The following is a 25,418-nucleotide window of genomic DNA, read 5'->3' as shown; positions in this document are numbered from 1 at the left end:
ACAGGAGACTTGAAAGAAGTAAAAACTCAAATGACTGTCATGAAGACAGATATGCAAGCGATGGATGCATCAATTAAGAAAGTGATGGATGAGCATAAGGATACAAAGAAAAAATTAACAAGTCAAGAAAAACAGATTGAAACAATACAAACTGACCAGATGGCGGCAAAAAATCAAATGGCAATGATGGAGATGAGAGTGAGAGAGACTAACCTTCGTATACGCAACTTTCCAGACATGATGGGAGACAATAAAGAAACTGCACTACCAAATTTGGCCTACTTATTTCAGATAGATGAACAAGAATTAAAACAAGCCATTAACAGAGTATACAGGATACCATTACCTGCTAGAATGAGGAGATCTAAGCCAAGAGATTTGATGATAGTGTTTTATGACACTAGAGTTAAAGATAAGATTATGAAGATTCACTATGAAAATCCAGTGTCAGCAGGAGATTCCCCTCTCATATTACTGAAGGATATTCCAAGGCATCTACTTTCACAGAGGAACAACTACAAAGATTTTGTGTCTACATTGAAAGCTAATGGTATCAAATACCGTTGGATCATGCCACAAGGTTTGGCTTTTACCTACAAGGAAGTGAAAACGACAATTCTATCTCAAGCTGATGTGGGGAAATTTCTGAGAAAGTATAAAATGGACCTTAAAGAACTATCTGGGGAGAAGGAGGAAGAAGAAGAGGCACAAGGTGCAGAAGGAGGTACCAAATTATAGACTTTTTACTCTGTTAAAAATACTACATTATGGCAAAAGCAATTTCTTGGAATGTAAATGGACTGAATGAGAAAACTAAAAGGGCTAGAATTTTCAAATATCTACAGAAATATAAATACTCCCTAATTTGTCTACAAGAGACTCACATAGCTTCAAAGCATAAAAAATATTTGGAGAAACAGATGCTTGGACAAGCATTTATTACCTCAGCTAAAACTAAAACAAAGGGAGTGGTAATTTATGCCCACCCCAGTCTTTGTCCAGAACTATTATACAAAGATAATGAAGGAAGAATTGTAATTATTAGAACTAAAATATTGGGACAAAGGACAATAGTGGTTGGAATTTATGCACCTAATGAAGGGAAAAAATCCTTCTATGAAAATCTACATGATTTGATAGCCCAACACGCAAAAGATCAAATCTTATTGATGGGCGATTTCAATGGAGTTATTCTCCCATCATTGGACAAAAAATCAAAAGCAAAAGACATCAATGACGGATGCTTACCTAAAACTTTCTTTACTATGGCTTCAGAATTAGAACTACAAGACATTTGGAGAACAATGAATACAACTGCTAAAGAATACACTTTTTATTCAGCGAGACACGATTCACACTCCAGAATCGATATGAAATGGGCCAGTAAATCAATTTTCACTCAGTTACGTAAAATCCATATTTTACCCAGAACTTTTTCTGATCATAATCCTGTTACTTTTGATTGGAACAATAAACAAGCATTTAGATGGCGAATGAATGATAAACTTCTAAAAGACAACAAGATACATAAGGAATTACAGGTTTTAATGAAAGACTTTTTTGAAATTAATCTTAATGGGGAAACTTCTTTAAATACAGTTTGGGATGCATTCAAAGCTGTTCTGAGAGGCTTTATGATACAGAAACATTCGGCTTGGAAGAAGACTCAATTACAATTTACAAACAATTTACTTTGGAATTTACAAAATTTGGAACAGAAATTGGTAACGGTAACACAGGAAGAGGAGAAAAGAGAAATTCAAATAAAGATCTCTGCATCTAAACATCAATTAAATTTGGTAATAATGGAGGAAATGAATAAAAACTTGAAACTTGCTAAACAAAAGTATTTTGAATATGCAAATAAACCAGGAAAACTTTTAGCAACACAATTGAAGGACGCATTCCAAAAAAAGGTTATAACAAAAATCCAAACTGTTAAAGGACCAGTCTATTCAACTTCAGAAATTCAGAAAGAATTTGTTTCATTTTATTCTAAGTTATATCAGAAAGAAAATATTCCAAAACAGAAAATAGAAATATTTCTAAACTCAATACAGATGAAAGCTTTGTCAATGACCCAGAGAGAATGTATTGAAGCTCCAGTAACAAGGGAAGAAATACAAGAAGCAATACTGAGACAAAAAACGGATAAAACACCTGGACCAGATGGAATTACTGCACTATTTTACAGAACATTTAGTGACAATTTAGTTGGATTTTTTGGCTTACTTTACAATGCAATTTTGGATGAGGGAACATCCCCGGAGACTTGGTCACATGCATTTATATCATTGATACCTAAAGAAGGAAGAGATCCAGAAAAAACATCCAATTATAGACCTATATCGCTGTTAAATGTGGATTACAAAATTTTTGCTTCAGTTTTGGCATGTAGGATAAAACAATTCATTAAGGATCTTATACACGAAGACCAAGCAGGTTTCATACCAGGAAGGCAAATAAAGGACAGTGTGAGAATTTTACTAGACTCACTGGAATATTATGACCAGAATATCCAACAAACTGCGGCTTTTGTATTTTTGGATGCAGAAAAAGCCTTTGATATGGTCTCCTGGAACTTTTTGAAACGGATTTTGGATAAATTGAATTTTGGAGATCGTTTTCAGAAAGGTATATTGGCTATTTATACCTCCCAACAGGCTAAAATTTTGGTTAATGAATCAATGTCAGATAATTGCCAAATCACGAAAGGGACCAGACAGGGATGTCCCTTGTCTCCACTTTTATTTTTGTTGGTGTTGGAACCGCTATGTGTGAAACTAAGAAGTATGGAGGACATCCGCGGGTTAAGAATTAAAAAACATGAATTTAAGTTGAGAGCATTCGCGGATGACCTACTGTTAATTTTGGAGAACCCAACACAGTCAATGAATATACTTCGGGAGACTTTGGACGATTTTGGGAAAATATAAGGCTTTAAAGTGAATCAAGAAAAAACAAAGATAATATTTAAAAATCTACCGGAAACACAGCAACAGGAATTTATATCATATACTGGTTGGGAGAAAGCCAACAAAGTTAAATACCTGGGAATTTGGATTACTGCAAAGAATAAAGATTTGATAACCAACAATTACCTCAAGTTATGGGGTAAGATTAAAACTGATATGATTATATGGTCAAATAAAAAATTGTCACTAATGGGATGTATTTCAACGATTCAAATGAATGTCTTACCAAGGATGCTCTTCTTATTCCAAAATTTGCCAATAATATCACACACTAAATATTTCGATACTTGGAGGAAAGACATTTCAAACTTCATCTGGCAAGGGAAAAAACCAAGGACTGCTTATAAATATTTGGTGGATCTAAAAACTAGAGGAGGTTTAGCACTGCCTAATTTTCAACTCTACGCTGAAGCGGTAGCTTTAGTATGGCTAAAAGACTGGATGAATTTGTCAAATATACGTTTGCTAGACTTGGAAGGTTATAATAACTTAAGTGGATGGCATGGCTATTTGTGGTATGATAAAATTAAGTTACAAGCAACATTTCGTAATCATATAATCAGGTCCTCTTTATTTCGTATCTGGATGAGATATAAACACATCTTGGAACCAGAAACACCGATGTGGATATCGCCTCAAGAAATGCTAACATTGCGCCCACTTAGACCAGACACATTTATTACTTATCAAGATCTAATTAATTGGGACGGAAAGAAATGCTCACTAAAAGACTTTAAACTTCTTAAGGATGATTTACAATGGCTCCAATACTACCAAATTAAATCAGTTTTTGTACAAGATGCTAAAAAAGGTTTTTCTAAAGAAAAATCTTCTTTTCAAAGGTTTTTACTAGATAATAATACAAAACTGATTTCTAAAATGTATAATCTCCTTTTAACAATATATTGTGAGCAGGATACGATTAAACCAACTATGATCGATTGGGCTCAAAATGTGGGACATGATATTGCTTTAAATAAATGGGAACGACTATGGTCCAAAGATTTAAAAGGAATAAAAGCACAGTCAGTGCGAGAAAACATTTATAAAATGATGTATAGATGGTATTTAACACCTAAGAAAATTGCAAAGATTTATAAAACAATGTCCCCTATCTGTTGGAAATGTAACAAAGAAATTGGTTCCTTTTATCACATGTGGTGGACCTGTGACAAAGCTAAAGACTTTTGGGACATGATCTATAATGAATTGAGACTAATACTACAAAAGAATATACCCAAAACACCAGAAATGATATTGTCGAAGGCTTTCACGGTCAGAGTTCATTGGTTCTTGTAGGTTATCCGGGCTGTGTAACCGTGGTCTTGGAATTTTCTTTCCTGACGTTTCGCCAGCAACTGTGGCAGGCATCTTCAGAGTAGTAACACTGAAGGACAGTGTCTCTCAGTGTCAAGGGTGTAGGAAGAGTAATATATAGTCAGAAAGGGGTTGGGTTTGAGCTGAGTATTGTCCTGCAAAAGTATTGTCCTGTAAGTATCAAGATAATGTGCTAATGAGGGTATGGTATGTTAATATGGAACCATTGTATCCTGAAGTGATCTGTTAATGTGTGTAATCCAAAGCTAATCTGTATGGCTATTGTTGAATGTTGTCTTTGTCTGGAGGTTTTTCAGGGCTGCCCTGAAAAACCTCCAGACAAAGACAACATTCAACAATAGCCATACAGATTAGCTTTGGATTACACACATTAACAGATCACTTCAGGATACAATGGTTCCATATTAACATACCATACCCTCATTAGCACATTATCTTGATACTTACAGGACAATACTTTTGCAGGACAATACTCAGCTCAAACCCAACCCCTTTCTGACTATATATTACTCTTCCTACACCCTTGACACTGAGAGACACTGTCCTTCAGTGTTACTACTCTGAAGATGCCTGCCACAGTTGCTGGCGAAACGTCAGGAAAGAAAATTCCAAGACCACGGTTACACCACCAGAAATGATGTTATTGAGTATGATTCCAGACGACTTATCAACACAAAGAACCTTTTTGATTTATGCCACAACAGCTGCGAGACTGCTTTATGCAGCGAAATGGAAAGGGTTAGAAATTCCTGAGAAAAAAGACTGGATTGTTAAAATGTTTGAAGTGGCAGAAATGGCAAAACTCACAGCTATTCTAAATGAAGAAAATGACGTTCGGTTTCTGGGGGAATGGGGGGCATGGATGCATTATTGTGAATATGAGTTAAAATTGGGAAGAATGGAAGAATATTTTCTAATCTGATCCAGAGGATTATTTTTGGTCTTTTTTATAATGAATAAGCATAATTATATTTACTAACAGATTATGGTTTTTTTTTATATATGGTATTGATAGTTTATTAAGATTAGATTAACTACGACGGGATGAACTTTTTATTAAGAGGAAGATAGAGGTGAAGGGGAAGTCAAAAATTTTCCATTTCTTTTTTTTCCCCCCTCTTTATTATATGTTATGGAATTATAACAACTTTAGGTTAGAATTGAAACTTTATATTGTCATAGATGTTGTTTAATGCAATGGAAAATTTCTAGTATAAAACCCAATAAAAATTTATATATAAAAAAAAAAATCCCCACATGGTCATCAAAGCTCGCTGGTGACCTTTGGCCGGATACTCCTCTTAGCTTAACCTACCTCACAGGGTGGTTGTAGTGAGGATAGAATAGAGGAGGGGAGAATTATGTTGTAAGGTTCTTTGGGTCTCCACTGGGTAGAAAAGGGGGATATAAAAATAAGAACATAAGAAAGGCCACACTGGATCATAACAAGGCCTGTCAAGTCCAGCAGTCTGTTCACACAGTGGCCAACCAGGGGCCTCTAGGAAGCCCACGAACAAAGCAATTGCAGCAGAATTATCCTGCCTGCGTTCCACAGCACCTAAGATAATAGGCAGGCTCTTCTGATACTGGAGTGAATAGGTGAGCAATATGACTAGTATTCATTTTGACTAGTAGCCATGAATAGCCCTATAAAAAGTGTAGTGAATAAAAACTGTAGTGATGTGCAGATTACTTCATTTAACTAGGAAATGACCCTTTCTCTCCGAAGGAGTGCAGCATGCTGAGCCCTCGAGCGAGACTCTCCTCCTAGAAGCAGTGAAACAGGTGAAAGTTAACGACGTGGAAGAGGATGTGCTTGAACTGCCAGACGAAGATGCAGCACCCAGCGCAAACATGTACGTAGGGCACTGTGCAGAACCCAAGGCAGGAAAGGAAAGAGTTAACCTTAAGGCAGCCCTTTATTGTTTGGGTGCATGTGCAATAATAGGCTTCTTTCCTTAAAAATTCGAACGCCACCCCATCTTGCCCGCTGTCTCGCCAACTGCTTTTGAAAGTCCCTCGTGCTTTCAGAAGAGGTTTGCCACATGGCATGAGGAGCTGTTGTTTGAAACAAACCAGCCCCAAACCACTTTGCATAATGCTTGAGATTTCTCAGTGGAACAGGCTTCCTCAGGAGGTAGTGAGCTCTCCTTTCCTGGAGGTTTTAAAGCAGATGGGCATCTGTCAGCAATGCTGGTTCTGTGAACTTAGGCAGATCATGAGAGGGAGGGCAGGAAGGTTTGCATCAGTGTTTGGCTCTTGTGGCCCTTTCTTGCATGCCCAGGGTAGTGCCGATCACCACTTATGGTTAGGAAGCAATTTTCCTCGAGGCCAGATTGGCCAGGGATCCTGGAGAGGTTTTGTGTTTTTTTGCCATCTTCTGGGTGTGGAGTAGGGGTAACTGGGGGTGTGGGGGGGAGGTATTTGTGCATTTCCTGCATTGAGCAGGGGGTTGGACTAGATGACCCTGGTGATCCCTTCCAACTCTATGATTCTATGATTCCAGCACAAGCGCTTCTGCTGAATGGAATTGTGTGATTCGGGTTGGATCCAACAAGCCTTTCCATTGGTGAAGAGGGTCCCCTTTGAACAGTCTGGAAAACACATAAAGAGGAGTGATTGTACTGTAGATCCCTAGTTCTCAAACTGGGGGATATGACCAAGGAGTGGGTTGCATTGGCTTAGAATGTTGGAGCAAGACTGGGGATACCCAGGCTTAAAATCTGTCACAAAGCTAATATTGATCTACTTAGTGTATTGTGTAGTGGTTAAGAGTGGTGGACTCTGATCTGGAGAACTGGGTTCGATTCCCCCACTCCTCCACATGAAGCCTGCTGGGTGACCTTGGGCCAGTCTCAGTTCTCTCAGGACTCTCTCAGCTCATGCGGTGGCAGGCAGTGGCAAACCACTTATGGACGTCTCTCACCTTGAAAACCCTACGCGGTCGCTGTACGTCAGCTGTGACTTGACAATTTGAGAGAGCCAGCGTGGTGTAGTGGTGAGGTGCGGCATACTGTAATCTGGAGAACTGGGTTCGATTCCCCACTCCTCCACATGAAGCCTGCTGTGTGACCTTGGGCCAGTCACAGTTCTCTCAGAACTCTCTCAGCCCACAGGGAGGCAGGCAATGGCAAACCACCTATGGACGTCTCTTGCCTTGAAAACCCTACGGGGTTGCCATAAGTCTGCTGTGACTTGATGGCACGCGCGCACACACACACACACACACACACACAAGTTTTTTGCCCCACTTCCTCCTCCACGGAGTTCAGGGTGTCATGCGTGGGTTTCTCCCTTCTTCCATTTTATCCTCACAACAGCCTTATGAGGTAGGTTAAGCTGAGAGCGTGTCACTGGCCCAGGATCACCCGTGAGTTTGTCATGATGGTGGGATTTGAACCAGGGTCTCCCAGATCCAAGTCTGACACACTGACAAGTACATTATGCCAGTTCTCCATGTCTGACCTTGGGCCAGCCTCATTCTCTCCGCCTTTATCCTATTTCTTAGGGATCAAGTGGGGAGGTGGGCCCTCTGAGCTCCTAGAGAGCCAACGTGGCGTAGTGGTTAAGAGCGGTGGACCCAAATCTGGAGAACCGGGTTTGATTCCCCACTCCTCCACATGAGCGGCGGACAATCATCTGGTGAACCGGGCTGGGTGACCTTGGGCTAGTCACACACTCTCAGCCCCACCGACCTCACAAGGTGTCTGTTGCAGGGAGAGGAAGGGAAGGAGATTGTAAGCCAGTTTGATTCTCCTTAAAAAAGGTAGAGACAGTCGGCATATAAAGACAGTCATCTTCTAGGAGGAAAGACAGTGATTAAAACGGAACAACTAAATGAGCATACGCACTTTCGCAGATACTTTTGTTCCTTGTCTTTGTAATGGTTTTTGAGCTCCGAATTGTCAAGCTTTGTCACTTCCTGTTTGCCCCTCGCAGAGACGAGAAAGAAGAGCAAAGTCAGAAAGAAAAGCTCGTGCTGTCGGAAGACTGCGAACTCATCACTATAATCAATGTGATACCTGGGAGACTGGAGGTCACCAACCAGCACATTTATTTCTACGACGGCAGCACCGAGAAGGAAGAAGGTAAGCCCCCTCCCCAGTGGCGGATGACTTTCTCGGCCCCTTTAAGCACCGCGTGATCGATTTGCTACCCTACCCTCCTCCCCACCCCACCTATTCCATGGAGTCCATTTGGTAGGACAAGTTAAAAATAAAAACGCTTGGGAATTGTGAGTTCAGCACAGAAGTAATCGGGCTGCTGCCCTGAACCGCTTAAGAGGAAAATATGGGCAGTTGTACAGCCTTCTGCTAGCTTGTGGAAAAGGAACCTCTTACCCAATCTACTCTTGTCTTGAAAAGAAAAGAAAAGAAAAGAAAAGAAAAAGGGTATTGTGCCATTCTGTGGAGTGTACTAATGCAGGGTGTTTCACGAGGCATTCTGCGACTTGCACAGATCTCTTTCCATGTGCTCAGCACTTACTATCCAACATAGGTGGTGGGACTTGGGATGTCACAGCCAGTATGGTGTAGCAGTTAGACTGTCGGACTAGGAGCTGGGAGACGCAGGTTCGAATCCCCACTCAGCCATGGATGGGTGATCTTGGCCCAGTTACAAACTGTCAGCCTAATCTACCTCACAGGGTTGTTGCGCGGATAAAGTGGAGAGGAGAATGTGTTACACTCCTTGGGGTCCCCATTGGGGAGGAAGGCGGGGTATCAATTAAATTTTAAAACCAATTAAAATAGGGATGTGCAGATGAACTTGTATATCACCTGTGCATTACCTAAGGCTACTGAAGGCAGTATGTGCTTGTACATCCTTCCCTTGTGTATTTGAGAATCACGTTGAATATAACTGCTGTCAATATATTTCAGAACAATGACCCAAGTCCCTTCTGTTTGCAGGTGTTGGTTTTGATTTCAAATGGCCCCTTTCTCAAATCCGAGAGGTTCACTTACGTCGCTATAACTTGAGAAGGTCGGCCTTGGAGATATTCTTTATTGACCAGACTAACTACTTCCTCAACTTTAAAAAGGAGGTATGTGATTTTACAGGGACCCTTACTTGGAATGTTTATGTGGTAGAGTTCTTATAACATGTTTCTTTCATAAATTGGCTTTGGGGCAATTGTGTCACTGTGAAAAGACCTGTGGAAACAGTTCTTCTGGAAGGGTTTGGCTCAGCTCTGCAATCCCAGCATTCCAGACAAGGCTATAAAAAGCGGCACCTACTAGGCATACTGTGGTGGGAGCATTAGCTGTTAATGTTGTCTAGATGATGTCTGCCCCCTAAAACTGTACAGGGGGGATGTGATAAACAGAGGTCTGAAAACATGGGTGCACTACAGACATGCTTGACAGAGAGGTAGGATTATTTTTGGCCCTCGGTTTGACGGAATACTACATAATGGTGGCGGAAAGTGCCATCAAGCCGCTGCCGACTTATGGTGACCCCATGGGGTTTTCAAGGCAAGAGACGTTCAGAGGTAGCTGGTCATTGCCTGCCTCTGCATAGTGACCCTGGCTTGGTGTTTATTCAATTTTACGGTCGTTAGACAAAACATAAAATGTTTGCAGGTACATTGCCTTACTCAAACCAGCAGTATAAAACAATACCTTTTGGTTAAAACGCTATACAGAATATTACTCTCTTTAAAAACTGGTCAGCAATATAAAATTAAATAATCCACTGTACAACTTTTCATTTCTATTTAGATTTCCTATAATTAAATACTATTCTACAAAACCTGGCCACTAACTTTGTTACCTGAGAAAATTCATCCTTAAGAAGGCTGCTAACTCTAACAAATTCAGGATAACAAGTGCTCTTTTTTAAAAGAAAGCCAAGAATCTTCTCCCTGTCCTCCCTATAGTAACTGCACCTAAGAAGGACATATTCCAGTTTGATTCTTCCTTAAGTGGTAGAGAAAGTTAGCATATAAAAACCTACTCTTCTTCTTGTAAATAAGGCAAGAGACATTCAGACGTGGTTTGCCATTGGCTGCCTCTGCATAGCAACCCTAGACTTCCTTGGTGGTCTCCCATCCAATTCCTAACCAAGGCCGACCCTTCTTAGCTTCTGAGATCTGATAAGATCGAGCAAGCCTGGGCCATCCAGGTCAGGGCTGCTGCATAATGCATGTTTTGAATTCATTCACAAGAATAGGTTCTTAAGCGCATCACCATACAATCATGACCGACCCACTGTGTGTTGTGAAAAGAATCTTCTAAATCAGTTAGTTGAAATGTCAGCTATTTGTCACAAACTCTGTAAGCATAACATCTCGGTGGATTTATCAGTCTACCAAGGTCTGCATTTCCCTGTGGCATAAAGATTTATGTATTTTGAAGGGTTGAAAACTCCTCGTAGAACAGACCCGACAACTTTAGATGGAGCTACAGTGAGAACGGTGAAAGATAGTTCATTGGCTTGATTTTATTATTACCAGCTACTAAACGCTGGGCGTTGAAACTGATTGATAAGAATGGCCTTTAAGCCAAACATTTATTTCTGTAGCTAGACATAAAAAGTTTAATTTTGTTAGGAGGTAGTAGGGATCATGTTTGGCTGAACTGATGTAAAGACAATTCAGCTAGAGAAAAACATCTGTCCCTTGTTTGTAGAATGGTTAACTTGGCATTCTGTTAGATGTGTTATCCAGTGAATCTGCTTTCTTATAGGCAAGAAACAAAGTTTACAGCCGAATTCTGTCTCTTTGCTCCCCGAATATTAGTGGGACCAGATCTCCGCAAGAATTATTTAAAGCCTCAGGACTTACACAGGTAAGATATTTCCAGTAACCCCTTGGGCAATTTATTTTCAGTTAATGTAGTATGATGGGAATAAACCTTATGTAGTTTTGGTCCTTTTAAGGAAGACTAACAGACCCAGAGAGTCTTCTTTTCCTTCGCGCAGCAGAATAATCCAGTTTCTCTCTCAGTTGGCACAGCTGAGAGCTAGAAGCCCTAAATTGGGATGCACGCAGGATTGGTTCCCATTTCCTTACCCACAGGTTATCTGTGTCCTGTGAAATTTCTAACTGGGACAAAGTGTTCTCACTTGGAAGAGGAGGACATCATTGACTGATGGGTGATGATTCCTCCCACTGGGACAGGAGCTGGCTTCCTGTGATCAGTAGAGAGCCAGCGTGGTGAGACCCAGCATGGTGTAGTGGTTAAGAGAGGTGGATTGGAGCGGTGGTCTCTAATCTGGAGAACCGAGTTTGATTCCCCACTCCTCCACATGAGCGGCGGACGCTAATCTGGTGAACCAGGTTGGTTTCCTCACTCCTCCACATGAAGCCATCTGGGTGACCTTGGGCTAGTCACAGTTCTCTCTGAACTCTCTCAGCCCCACCTACCTCACAGGGCGTACGGAGGGGAAGGGAAGGGGATTTTAAGCTGGTTTGATTCTTCCTTAAGTGAAAGAGAAAGTTGGCATATAAAAACCAACTCCCCCCCTCCTCCTCCTCCTCCTCTTCTTCTTCGACTTCTTCTTCTTCTTCAACTTCGTCTTCTTCGACTTCTTCTTTGACTTCTGGCAGTTCCTTTCCTGCCTCTTCTGCACACGCTTCTGAACTAGCTTTTACTTCAGCTTTTGCCTCACGTTTCTGTTCCTAAGCCATTTGCCTCAGAAAAAAACACATGGGAGAATCTCACATGTGAAAAGTTTTTTGTTAATCGATGAATGGTGGCGTGAACTAATCTCAAGGATCTATTATTACACAGTGTTCCACTCCTCCAAACGGTTCACAGTGCATCAGGCTCTTATCAGGATTTGAGTGGGATCAAGACAAAGCATGTGGTGTCTTAGTTAGAATTAAAAATTACTGGTTTACTAAACACAATAGCACGGTATTCCAGCAGTATCAATTCATCAAAATAAAGCCCTGATAAACACTCTCCTGGCTTTCTGCAAACTATGGGTGAAAACGCATGGTCGCTTTAGCCTCCTTTATTCCCTGTTTCAGCCAGGATTCAGCCAGGATCGAATGCATGTGAATTGGCAATGCATGTGCGTTCAATCCTGGCTGAATCCTGGCTGAAACAGGGAATAAAGGAGGCTAAAGCGACCATGCGTTTTTGCCCTATGCAAAACTGAACTATTCAAGAGGGCTTTTCTGCGCAGGTAACAGGGTTGCACTGTACAAAATGGTTTACAAACTTACTTGGATAAATCACTGTGACTGTGGTCTGTACTTATAATATATAGCTTATTATAAGTAGGTTCCTGTTTTGTAATCTCTATACCACTTAATGTGTCATGTTAATACCTATGCTATACTTCAGTTCTTTCTGCGGCTTCCAGACTTCTAAAATCCTAACTCATTGGTTAGCGAACATCCCATTTTGTAGATGGTGCTGAGTCACTATGTGTAATCTGCCTTGAGTCCCTGTGAGGACTATAAATAATGTAAACAAATAAATAAAAAATACCTCACCCACAAGCATCAGTGTCTGCTTTGAACATCAGCTAAGAGACGGTACGGGGTCAGCTGTTTACTTCAGGGGCAGAGAGTAAAATTAGATTGGATCTTATCGGGGACATGAAAGGAGGTGGGAGGCACCAACCGTTGCGCCTGCCTATGTCCCTGCTGCAATTCAGAGTGTGGCATCAAGAACTCACAAGTGTTACTTGATCTCTTGGGGATGGTTTTCTCTGAGTTCTAATGGCCAAGCCTTGGTGGTTCTTACAAAAATACCGCTCTTGGCTCCTGTATGAATGTGTTACGGATCCTTTGCAACCTCTTCTTGAGAACAGGAGTCTTTGCGCGTGAATTGACAACGTCTGCTCCAGGCATGATCTTTTTCACACGGATGGGTGAAGAAAGGGCTTAGGTGAGATTTAGCAGTTCCTAGCAAGTCCCGTTTCATCTTCCTCCTGGTTACCTTTGCATGTTGCTCCAAGCAGCAGTCCAACTGTCTTTTCTGATCATTACGTTGGGTAAGCGCTACCCTGCTTCTCAGACAATTCATAAGAAAAAGAGACCCTCATTATCACCCTGCCTTCTTTAACCACAGATAGCTTATCTCTTGTACTGAGACTCTTGTGTTGTCTTAGCACCTAGGCCTTCTTCGATGGCTGATGAACTTCAGGGGTTCAGATACACTTGAATTCCAGGGTTCCCTGTTTACAGTGCTGTCACCCAAACCATGTGGGCACTTGAAATTCTGAAGACTTGTTTTAAGAGACCTTTAATCATTTCCACAGGATCACAATCTTCAGGGTTTCCTTGAGGGAAGTCAGGGTAGTCATATTATAAGTTAATGTAGACATAAAATTAATTGAGAGAAAACTGAGAGGTGATATGATAACAATCTTCAAGTACTTGAAGGGCTGTCATATAGAGGATGGTGCCGAGTTGTTTTCTGTTGCCCCAGAGGGTCAGACCAGAACCAACGGGTTGAAATTAAATCAAAAGAGTTTCCATCTAGACATTAGGAAGAATTTTCTAACAGTTAGGTTCCTCAGTGGAACAGGCTTCCTTGGGAGGTGGTTAGCTCTCCTTTCCTGGAGGTTTTTAAGAAGAGGCTAGATGGTCATCTGTCAGCAATGCTGATTCTATGACCTTAGACAGATCATGAGAGAGCGGGCACCTTGGTCATCTTCTGGGCATGGAGTAGGGGTCACTGGGGGTGTGGGGGGGAAGGTAGTTGTGAATTTCCTGCATTGTACAGGGGGTTGGACTAGATGACCCTGGTGGTCCCTTCCAACTATGATTCTATGATTCTAATGCCAGACCATCATTTGGTGCTGTTGAAAAGGGCCAGCGTCTTCCTCCTCCCTTTGCATGTTGAGAATCGTTAGCAACTTTGAATTTAGCATGAACCATCTTTGTAGTGTGGTCGTTGCCTTCTCTTTATCTTTAGAAATGGGTGAACAGAGAGATATCAAACTTCGACTACCTCATTCAACTGAATACTATGGCAGGACGAACCTATAACGACCTCGCACAATATCCTGTGGTAACTATTTTTTTTCCCTTTACTTGACTAGATATAATGTTGTGATGTTTTGTCAAAATACTAATAAGAGATCTAATGGATGTTTTTTATTTTTTACTTCCAAGTTTCCATGGATCCTGCGGGATTATACGTCTGAGGAACTGGATTTGAATAATCCTGCTGTGTTCAGGGATCTGTCCAAACCCATTGGTGTGGCAAATGAAAAGAACAGCAAAGCTGTTCAGGAAAGGTATTTTGTTTAAAATAGTGTTTAGTTAAGATGGCTGTCATTTTTTAATTATTTTTTTTAGTGTTTATCCTAAGAGCCAAACCACATGTGACGGCAGTTATGGGACCAATCCATGACCACAGGCACCATTTTGGGAGAGAACTTAGCCATTTAAACATGGCTGCCAGGGCCTGGGCCTGATTGGGCCAGCAGCTCAGCAGCCATGGGGGTGATCTTGTTTCCTTCCTTCAACTTTTAAAGCCCCAAAGTAGCTGTTATTGTTGATCAGGATCGGGCTCTCGTGGCATTGTTTAAATGTCTGAATTCTCCTCTAAAATGGTGTTGATTGGTCCCATGGCCGCTGTCATATCTGGTTCGGCCGTGAGAGATGTTCAGTTGATAATTGTGAAGCTGGTTGCCTTGATGACAAAGAAAAACATGAACGTCTACACAGCTGGGAAATCACTTGATAGCATTCAGGTGTTATGTGTATTTGTGTATATATTTTATTGAATTGCTTTTAGTATTTTATATATACCTCGTATAAAACAATAAAAATATATTTTTTTAAAAAATTAAACGTTTCGATGTTTACCATCTTGAGGCCCTGTTGGTGGCGTAGAGATGTTTTGAATAAAATAAATAAGATTAGATAAGCTGTTGCAGCATTCGAGGGTTTTTGAGAGGCATGTGACCAAAACCACCCTTGAGCTACGTGCATAGAAAATAAGTTGTGTGCGGATCCTCTTCGGGATGAGGTCCTAAAGACAAACTCTCCTGCTTAAAAGGGACCTGCTGATAGGGTCCCTGGATTGAGCATCCAGGCTCCATGAGCAGTTTGCCTTTCTAGTTCACCTAAAGTAGCGCAGCACCCAACAGGTGGTCAGTGGTGACTAACCGTTTGGAGGAGTGGGGAATGAAATCAACACATACTCTCCAAAACTATAACTTCGGAAGAGGATTGCCCTGATCTTCTATTCTGGTAGTGCATGTGGAGAATTTTTTTATGCATGTGTGTGTGTGAGGATCTGTGGACTAAGGCTGTGGTTTTCTATGAGAAATCCCTAGACACCAAGAAGTACTCTTACATACATGATACCCTTTAAACCTTTTCAAAGAACCTGCTTAATATTATTTTTTAAATAAATTTATTTTTTAAATAAATAAATGTATTTTAATGGGATGCCTCTTGAGTCTTTTTAGTCCTAATGGCAAAAGGATTCGACCCAAAAATAGAGATTTATGAAAAGCCGGTGTGTTCTAATGGTTGAACTAGGATCCTGGAGACTTGAAATGCTCACTCCCAAGATATTCTGCATTTGGTTTCCAAAGGATTTTTAAAAAAAGAAACAGCACTTTAATTTTGAGCACCTTCCCATCATAAATGCTAATGAACAGCTGTAGAATACTTCAGAAAAGATAGATCAGTTCTGTAGGGCTTCCATCAAGATTTGCTTGACAAATTGAAAATCTGACTACAAGTACAGTTATGAAAACATCTTCTTCTTTTTAAAGATATGAGAATTTTGAAGATCCCCTGGGAATCATTGACAAGTTCCATTATGGCACTCACTACTCAAACGCCGCTGGGGTCATGCATTACCTCATTCGGGTAGAGCCTTTTACCTCCTTGCACATCCAGCTTCAGAGTGGCAGGTATGAGATGAACACGTACGAGGCATATTCAGGTTTGCTGTCTGAGTTGTGGGTGGATGGGTTGTCTTTCTGAAAAATGCAAGCTTGGGGGAGGGGCCATGGACCAGTGGTAGAGCATCTGCTTGGTACGGGCCATCAGCAGCTCTTCTTTTCATCTTGAGCTGCTTGCAAAAACTGGATTTTAAAAGCACTGCAATAAGAGCACGCAGAGTATGTCCATCTTTAGACCTAGGTTTAACACTGCCACATTCTCTTCCAACATACTTTGACTCCCTGATTTATGTTGGCTAGATTGAATGAAGAAAAAGAGGTGGGCAAAACAAAACAAAACAAATGCAAAGAAGCAATTGGTGCGCAGGAAATAATACTTTAATACATTCTGTAACCTTTCATGTTAGCTTCTTCAGGGAGCATCTTTGCCTAATTCAGCTTCCTGGGCAACCAATAAAGCAAATGTGAATGCCACGTGTTGGCTAGATTGAATGCCTTTCCATCAGGGGAGCTGTTGGATTGTTTAAATAAGGTGCCGTATTCTGAGCGAGTGTGTCAATGTGGTTCTGGTTTGTTCCAGCATCCCATGTCCAAGACAGGGGAATCAAATCTTCCTTGCAAGGACCAGTGGGTTGGAAAACCCGGTCTTTCACAGGGTTGGAAAACCCAGTCTTTCTCTTCTGCTGTTGTGGTGGCAAGGAGCTTTCCATCCATGAAAGAGGGAGGAAGGGGCATTTTTGCCCTGTTCTACCTCCATACTGCATCCTTCCACCCCCATGCCTCATGGCATGCCCACAGCACCCAACACCAGCTTTTTGGAGGTCTTAGGGGGATACTGGAGGAAGGAGAAGGTAAAGAAAGATCTGCCTCATGGGTACCTTCTACTAGTGGTTTGTAGGAGCTAACCCAAAGCATGTGCATAATACAAATATTGAATTCCGTTAAAAGTTCACCGGAGTCGTGCCTCAAGGGTTGATTTTCATGTTTAGAAGTGTAAATAAATGAAAGAGCCAGCATGATGTAGTGGTTAAGAGCAGCGGTTTGAAGTGGTGAACTCTGATCTGGAGAACCGGGTTTGATTCCCCACTCCTCCACGTGAGCGGCGGAGGCTAATCTGGTGAACTGGATTTGTCTCCCCACTCCGACACACGAAGCCAGCCAGGTGACCTTGGGCTAGTCACACTCTCTCAGCCCCACCTACCTCACAGGGTGTCTGTTGTGGGGAGGGGGGAAGGGAAGGTGATTGTAAGCTGGTTTGATTCTTCCTTAAGTGGCGGAGAAAGTCGGCATATAAAAACCAACTCTTCTTTCTTCTTCTTCTTTCTTCTAAAAATAAATAAAAGAGAAAGGAAGAGATGGCATGCAAGTGGTTTATAGAAACAGGCAAATGTCTCGTTGGGATCTCATAGGCACCTAGCCTCCCACCGTACAGTTGGCTGCCTGATCTGGAACGTCATTTGGAAGCATGGTATATGAAGCTCCCCACATGCAACCCTCCCATATGGTGCGCACACAGCTGGCCCCTCTGTTGAGCTGAACGGTGAAGGTCTTAATGGAGAGTGAACTGTAGGGGTCAGGCTGTTGATCAACAGCTGTACGCAGCCTACTCTGCCCCCTAAATGGAATGTCAGTGTTGGCTTTGATGGATTGTGTTATTCATTATGCAGTGTCCCCCCCCCCACCAATTCATATTGCCCCAAACATTGACTCAGAATACATCGGCGTGTGTTCCGACCCACAGATTTGACTGTGCCGATCGGCAGTTCCATTCCATTCCTGCTACCTGGCAAGCTCTCATGGACAATCCAAATGACGTCAAGGAACTGATCCCAGAGTTCTTCTACTTCCCAGAGTTCCTGGAGAATCAAAACAGTAAATAGTCAAATCGATAATGGGCTAGTTAGAATGCTGGTCTTGCCGTCCATATTTCTCGGGGAAAACAACTTGATTATGCTGTTGAAGTTATGTGCGTGGCTCAAATGCTGATCCCTTGGTTCAGAAGGGATAGAAAATCAAGTTTAGCTAATACAAAGGGGGGGTTATTCTAATCAGAATAACATTAAATTGGGTAATTAAATTGAGTGGAGGGCCAGTGTGGTGTGGAGAGCCAGCATGGTATAGTGGTTAAGAGTGGTGGACACCAAATCTAGAGCAAAACTTCCTAAACTTTGGGTCCTGACCCCATATGGGGTCGCATAACTGAATGTGGGGGTCATGGAAAATTTGGCAACAGTAAAGGTTTCTGTATAACTATTTTATATACCTATATACCTGGGGTTGCATAAACATTTCTCAGGTGAAAAGGGGTCGTGAGTGGAAAAAGTTTAAGAAGCCCTGATCTAGAGAACTGAGTTTGATTCTCCGCTCCTCCACATGAGTGGCAGACTCTAATCTGGAGAACCAGGTTTGATTCCCCCACTCCTCCACATGCAGCCAGCTGGGTGACCTTGGGCCAGTCACAGTTCTCTCCGAACACTCTCAGCCTCACCTACCTCACAAGGTGCCTGTTGTGGTGGAGGGGGAGGGAAGGTGATTGCAAGCCACTTTGAGACTCCTTTCGGTAGAGAAAAGCAGGGTATAAAAACCAACCCTTCTTTTAATTATGTTCTAATGCCATTTTTTTGTGGCAAAAAAAAAATCTTCACTGGAAAAGAGCATATATTTTTCTAACTTGACTTTTCCCCCTCAAGCCCCCCTTCTGTCCTCTGGCTTGGGAAAATGAATATTTTCATCAACGCACAATTGTTTTATAGATTTAATTGCTGCTGAATCTCTGTTGCTTTTAGATTTTAACTTGGGTCAGCTCCAGATCTCAAAAGAAGTGGTGGGTGATGTGATCCTCCCAAAATGGGCCCAGTCGCCAGAGGACTTCATTTATAAGCACAGGAAGGCTTTGGTGAGTCGTTGCCCTTTGGTTGAAGCAAGAAAAAAAAAGATATTGCATAACTGCTGCCAACAAACCTCAAATATAAGTGGCACTGAAGACAGAATTTGCTTAGTTACCGCTGAGTAGCCTGTGCTACCCGTTTTGTGAGGGAACTTATATGGATATGCGAGTTGGTGGTCATGGTGTGGATGATTTACAAGGTTGTAAGAACCATTTAAAGCCTGTGGCGCAGAGTGTTAAGCTGCAGTACTGCAGTCAAAAGCTCTGCTCACGTCCTGAGTTCGATCCGGACAGAAGTTGGTTTCAGGTAGCTGGCCCAAGGTAGATTCAGCCTTCTATCCTTCCGAGGTTAGTAAAATGAGCACCCAGCTGACTGGGGGTAAAGTGTAGATGACTGGGGAAGACAACGGCAAACCACCCTGTAAACATAGTCTGCCTAGTAAATGTCGGGATGTGACGTCACCCCATGGGTCACCTTTACCTTTAAGAACCATATACAGCGCAAGCAATATAAAATAACTGAGAAGGGTATGGAAATGCCCCCCCTTCAGACCACACACATCCGTGCACTTAAAGAAACAGTTTTCTCATTTCTTCAACGCATATATGTAAGAACGGAAATGTAACGGATGGGTGAGCAGAAGCCAGAATTGCATTCACATATCTTCAGACATCACCTGTTGTAAGTTTTTGAAGTAAAAATATGAAGCATAGGGAGTGGATTTTTTCCCCATTTATCCCTATCCTACTGGTCCTGTTGAAAATTACAAGCAGCATTTGTGGGGATCCCTGCAGTCTCCTATATAGCCCTGATCACACCCACACCCACTCAGCTTCAGTCAGTGCTAGCAACCTCAGGTACTCCAAACACCCAGCATGGAGTAGTGGTGAAGAAGAAGAGTTGGTTTTTATATGCCGATTTTCTCTCCCAATTAAGGGAGACTCAAACTAGCTTACAATCACCTTCTCTCCCTCTCCCCACAACAGACACCCTGTGAGGTGGGTGGGGCTGAGAGAGCTCTAAGAGAGCCGTGACTAGCCCAAGGTCACCCAGCTGGCTTCATGTGTAGGAGTGGGGAAACAAATCCAGTTCACCAGATTAGCCTTCTCCTCTCAGGTGGAGGAGTGGGGAATCAAACCTGGTTCTCCAGATCAGACTCCACTGCTCCAAACCACTACTCTTAACCACTATACTACAGAGCAGTGGTTTGGAGCGGTGGATTCTGATCTGGAGAACTGGGTTTGATTCCTCACTCCTCCACATGAGCGGCAGAGGCTAATCCATACCACTCTCCCCACAGCAGACACTCTGTGAGGTGGGTGGGGCTGAGAGAGCTCTAAGAGAGCCGTGACTAGCCCAAGATCACCCAGCTGGCTTCATGTGTGGGAGTGGGGAAACAAATCCAGTGTACCAGATTAGCCTCCGCCTCTCAGGTGGAGGAGTGGGGAATCAAACCCGGTTCTCCAGATCAGAGTCCACTGCTCCAAACCACTACTCTTAACCACTACACTACAGAGCAGTGGTTTGGAGCGGTGGATTCTGATTTGGAGAACCGGGTTGGTTTCTCCACTCTACCACATGAAGCCAACTGGGTGACCTTGGGCTAGTCTCAGCTCTCTTAGAGCTCTCTCAGCCTTACCTACCTCACAGGGGGTTTGTTGTGAGGAGGGGAAGGGAAGGTGGTTGTAAGCTGGTTTGATTCTTCCTTAAGTGGTGGAGAAAGTTGGCATATAAAAACCAACTCTTCTTCTTCTGGTCTGTCCCAGTGGTTGCCTCAGCTGGCCTTGGACTCTCATGTCTGTGAGACCATCTCTCCCTCTTGGCTTTGCCATGGCAGCCTCGCTCATCTGAGCAGGGCCTTCTGCAGGGGCCAACCTGCAAATGGGCAAAAATCAGCAGCTGCCCGTACACATGCCTTCTCTGTGGTGGCCCCTGCCTTGTGAAATGGCCTGCCTGAGGAGGTCAGGGAGGCTCCCACTCTCCTGGCTTTCCGCAAACAATGCAAAACTGGATTATTCCTGAGGGCTTTTCCACACAGGCAAGAGGGCAGCAACGTACAAAATGATTCACAAAGCTACTTGGATAAATTATTGGGGACTGTGGGCTGCCCTGCTTTTGTATAGTTTGCTGTTGTGTAATTTTACATCATGTGTCATGTTCATCTTTGTGGCTTCTGAGCAGTCCCACATGGGACTGACTGCACATGTGCAGGCCAATGTGTGCCTGCCCAGAAGACCACTCGATGAACAGCAGTTAAAGGTAAGTGCAACTCTGTTTTAACACACATGCATTGCTTCAGCTCTGTTTTTAGACTTACGGTTGGTTCTACAACCCAAATCCAATTTCATTGTTTATTGAATATCCCATCATGTTGATAGTATTGACTCACTCTGTGTAATCTGCCATAAGTCTCAATGAAAAAGGTGGACTTTGGGGAGGGGCTGTGGCTCAGTGGTACAGCATCTGCTTGGCATGCAGAATGTCCCAGGTTCAATCCTCGGCATCTCCAGTTAAAGGGACTAGGCAAGTAGGTGACATGAAAGACCTTTCTCTGTCTGAAACCCTGGAGAGCTGCTGCCGGTCTGAGTAGACCACACTGACTTTGATGGACCAAGGGTCTGATTCAGCAGAAGGCAGCTTAATGAGTTCATGTTTATGTGCTCGCTATACATAAATAATGTAAATAAATTTTGTTTCATAAGAGTTAGCTTTTTAAAAGAGAGGCAATTGAACAAATCACTTGCCAAAACATACTTGTCCCCCTTTCTGTTTTAGGAGTCAGAATATGTGTCTGCCCATCTTCATGAGTGGATCGATCTGATCTTTGGCTACAAACAGAGAGGGCCGGCTGCGGTAGAGGCGCTCAATGTCTTCTACTACTGTACTTATGAAGGTACTAAAATACACATTTCTCATGGCACTGTATCCTACAGATGAGTTCTTAAAATTGTCCAGAAACAAGGCTCGGTAGGGAAGTGCTTGAAGAGAAGAAGAAGAGTTGGTTTTTTAATATGTCCTCACAACTTTCTTCTTGTCTGCTTTCTCTATACTTCTCTTGTCCAGCATGAGTCCAAGACACTTTCCCCTTTCCTTCTTGAGAAGGGGCTCCAACCCTTTGTTTCATTGGGACCCTTCACTTTTATAATCTCCTTTTTGAGCTAGAGCAGGCCAAAGCATGCAACAGAGTCCAAATGCAAGTTAACTGTCCTTCACTGTTCCCTGCATGTGGTTCCACCTATGTGTTCAGCGTGGTTGCATGGCTGTGTTGCATGCCCGTGGCACACCTGATGTTGTTAGCCTCGTATGTAAGCATGCAATCAGCCCAAACCATATGTCCAGAAGAGGGAAACCTTTATGAAAAGCCATGGAAGAATAAGAGCAGAAGCAAAGACAGCCACGTTGCTCCAGTAATCATGCCAATGGGGTGCTCAGAGTCATTGCTCAGATTCAGTGGCACTATATGTTGAAGAATGCCTAGATCTGTTTGTTTTTCTTGCTACTTTAGGAGCTGTGGATTTGGATGCCTTGACTGACGAGAAAGAAAGAAAAGCTTTAGAAGGGATGATTAACAACTTTGGCCAAACACCTTGTCAGCTACTGAAGGTAACTCCTTTGCCAGCCGTAGAAACTGTCTGCATGCGCTACAGGACAAAAGAGATCCTGCATTCATGTAATCCTGGGATCTTCTACTTTGGGTGCTGCCTCTCAAGGACAGTGAGCAGAGTATGCGGGAGAGCAAGCAAGACTTAGGATTGCTCTCGATTTGCTGCAGATAGAGAGGGAAGTAAGGGGATTTCCAAACATGCCATGTGCATGTTTGTAGCCAACTAATTTGGCTAATAACTGGGTGTTCTTGGGAGGGTGTGTACCTTGTCTTGCCCTCCTCTGGAAACATTTGTGGTTTGACTCACTTCCATGAGCTGCCACAGCCCCTTACTAGGGTAGCCAGGTTTTCTGTTTTTGGCAGGCAATTGCCCGCCAATCCACCCAGTCGCTCCGGAGTGGTGATCGTGCGCGCGCGGCTGTGCACATGCAATGACATCACTTCCGGGTTTACCCCTGGAAGTGCCGCATCGCCACGGCTGCTTTAGCACTCAAACCCCGGCTTGAGTGCTAAATCAGCCATGGTGATGCAGCCCTTCTGGAAGTAAACCCGGAAGTGATGTCATCAAGTGCATGCGGCCGCCCCAGCCCCACCCCCTAAAACCTCCAGTTGATTGAGGGGGGGACCTGGCAACCCTACCCTTTACCCTCACCTCTGCCACTGCTTGCAAACCAATCCCAAGGTATTTAGCTGTGGCCAGGCCTACTGAAATGAACGGGCAACCCTCTGGGTGCATGAAGATCGGTCTGTTTAGCTGAGAAGGCCTTGGGGACATATTTGTGTGTAATCGTGTCTTCTGCCGCTGCCTCAATTTGGCCCGCAGGAGCCCCACCCTGTAAGACTGTCTGCCGAGGAAGCGGAGCAGAAGCAGAGCCGAAGCGACAGCTCCACCCTTAACCTCTTCCAGCATCTCCCTGAACTGAAGTCCTTCTTCATTGAGGTAACTAGCTGACAGGATCACGCCTCATCAAAAACGTGTCACCACCCCTTTGAACGAGCTTGGAGAGAGGGACCTGATGGAGCCCTGATTCTCCCACCCCACCACCATTTCTCTCCCTGGACCACCCACTGCCTGAATTATTCCTGGGGTCCCTGTTCCCATGTGGACAAAAGGGGTCATGGTACCCATGTGGACAAACGGGGTCACGAATCAGGGGTGGTGAGCTCTGGCAAGGCGACTAGCACAACCTGGTGGGGAGATCTTCCCAACAGTTCAAGATTGCCTAAGGTTGCATTTGCAGTAGCGCTGACTGTAGTATTAATACGCGAACCGTCGCGACTGGAAGCTCACTCGCTGTCATGAAGGAGTCCCATTATCAGTCCCATTAAAACTTTATTACGGTCCACGACCAGCACAAAAACAGGTACAGGGAATTAACAAAAGGAATAAGATCAGTATACAACTGAACTCATGTAGCAACTGCCAACAAACGTGGTACATACCAAACACAAAAGGCAGGATAAAAATAACCTGTAAACCGATAAACAAATTTACAATTTGAAATTCTTCTTGACAAATACTAAAAATTTAAATCCTACCCAGAAGCTTTAAAACTCTATCACTCTTTATGTCAAAAGGCCCTTTTTACTTTTTCTAAAATTACAAACTTGGTACAAAATCGAGCAACCAGTCGAGTTGTTTGATGATTCTTGTCTGAGAGAAAATATGCAAGTTTAATTTTATTAGATCTCCTAGGGAACACTTCCAGCAATGGCCCAATAGTTTTGCTACAGATGTTATTATATAGAGCACAATCAAAAAACATGTGCTCAATCGATTCAGTCTCTCTAAGTGGGCATGCACATAATCTCTGTTCGTATGGGATTTTCTTACATTTTCCGTCCCGTACTGCAGAGGGTAAGGTGTTACCTCTGGCTAACGTAACCGCCCTTCTAGCCCTATTAGATTCCAGAAAATGTAAATAGGCTGCCGGAGCTGCTATATATCTAACATTTTCAGGCGAGATAAAGCCTGGAGCAGCCAGAGTGTCCAGTTGAAGGAGTCCAGAGTTCACCCAGGTCCCCAGCAGTGGGTTGTTTTGAATCCATTCTTATTGTAGCAAAGGATCCTGCGGTTTTATTTTGAAAGGGACCCGCCCGTTTCCTAGGATGTGTTACCACTGCAGTCACTAAAAGAATGCTCAGAAGTGACGGATCTATTACAGATACTGAGAAGACTCAATGGTGTCGGAATACAGGTTGTGTTAGAGCAGGCTCCTGGCTATGGTATCAGGGTTTTAGCAGTGCCTCAGAGGCCAGACTGGTTTGGATGTCAACAGGTAGTTTTGGTTTCACGAGTGCGTGTGAGCCATGTTGTTACATGTGGTATCGCATAAGAAGTGAAGAATCGGAAATACCAGTATGAGTGACATTAGTTTCTCCGTAGGCCGTATCTATATCTGTTTTCATGAGCTTTGTACATAAATCTGTATGGCCTCTTACGTTTCCCCTCTTCCCTAGGGAATCAGTGATGGTGTTCCCATCGTGAAGGCTGTGATCCCCAGGAACCAGTCCCGATCTTTCATGTCTCAGGGGAGCCCAGAGTACTTCGTGAGTCAGACATGTGGGAAAGTTCACATTTGGAAGGACACATGAACACATGAAGCTGCCTTATACTAAATCAGACCCTTGGTCCATCAAAGTCAGTATTGTCTACTCAGACTGGCAGCGGCTCTCCAGGGTCTCAGGCAGAGGTCTTTCCCATCACCTACTTGCCTAGTCCCTTAAACTGGAGATGCCGGGGATTGAATTGGGGACCTTCTGCATGTCAAGCAGATGCTCTACCAT

The 25,418-nt window shown here is 43.1% G+C and overlaps 1 protein-coding gene across 1 annotated transcript in view; it reads left to right on the top strand.

Annotated features, from left to right (window-relative positions):
- The window catches only part of NBEAL1 (neurobeachin like 1), a 130,195-nt gene that overhangs the window by 90,342 nt on the left and 14,435 nt on the right, over positions 1 to 25,418 (top strand). The window contains exons 35-47 of the mRNA XM_056861453.1: positions 6,043 to 6,169; positions 8,253 to 8,401; positions 9,224 to 9,357; positions 11,000 to 11,101; positions 14,189 to 14,284; positions 14,389 to 14,513; positions 16,008 to 16,148; positions 17,881 to 18,011; positions 18,926 to 19,035; positions 21,803 to 21,920; positions 22,533 to 22,630; positions 23,455 to 23,571; positions 25,092 to 25,181. Of these exons, the coding sequence (XP_056717431.1) occupies positions 6,043 to 6,169; positions 8,253 to 8,401; positions 9,224 to 9,357; positions 11,000 to 11,101; positions 14,189 to 14,284; positions 14,389 to 14,513; positions 16,008 to 16,148; positions 17,881 to 18,011; positions 18,926 to 19,035; positions 21,803 to 21,920; positions 22,533 to 22,630; positions 23,455 to 23,571; positions 25,092 to 25,181 (1,538 nt within the window). The remainder of the gene's footprint in view (positions 1 to 6,042; positions 6,170 to 8,252; positions 8,402 to 9,223; positions 9,358 to 10,999; positions 11,102 to 14,188; positions 14,285 to 14,388; positions 14,514 to 16,007; positions 16,149 to 17,880; positions 18,012 to 18,925; positions 19,036 to 21,802; positions 21,921 to 22,532; positions 22,631 to 23,454; positions 23,572 to 25,091; positions 25,182 to 25,418) is intronic.

This window comes from Euleptes europaea, chromosome 15 (assembly GCF_029931775.1).
Source record: "Euleptes europaea isolate rEulEur1 chromosome 15, rEulEur1.hap1, whole genome shotgun sequence".
NCBI classification, from domain to species: domain Eukaryota; kingdom Metazoa; phylum Chordata; class Lepidosauria; order Squamata; family Sphaerodactylidae; genus Euleptes; species Euleptes europaea.
Note: the sequence above shows the minus strand (reverse complement) of the source record. Positions and strands in the feature narration are given on the sequence as shown.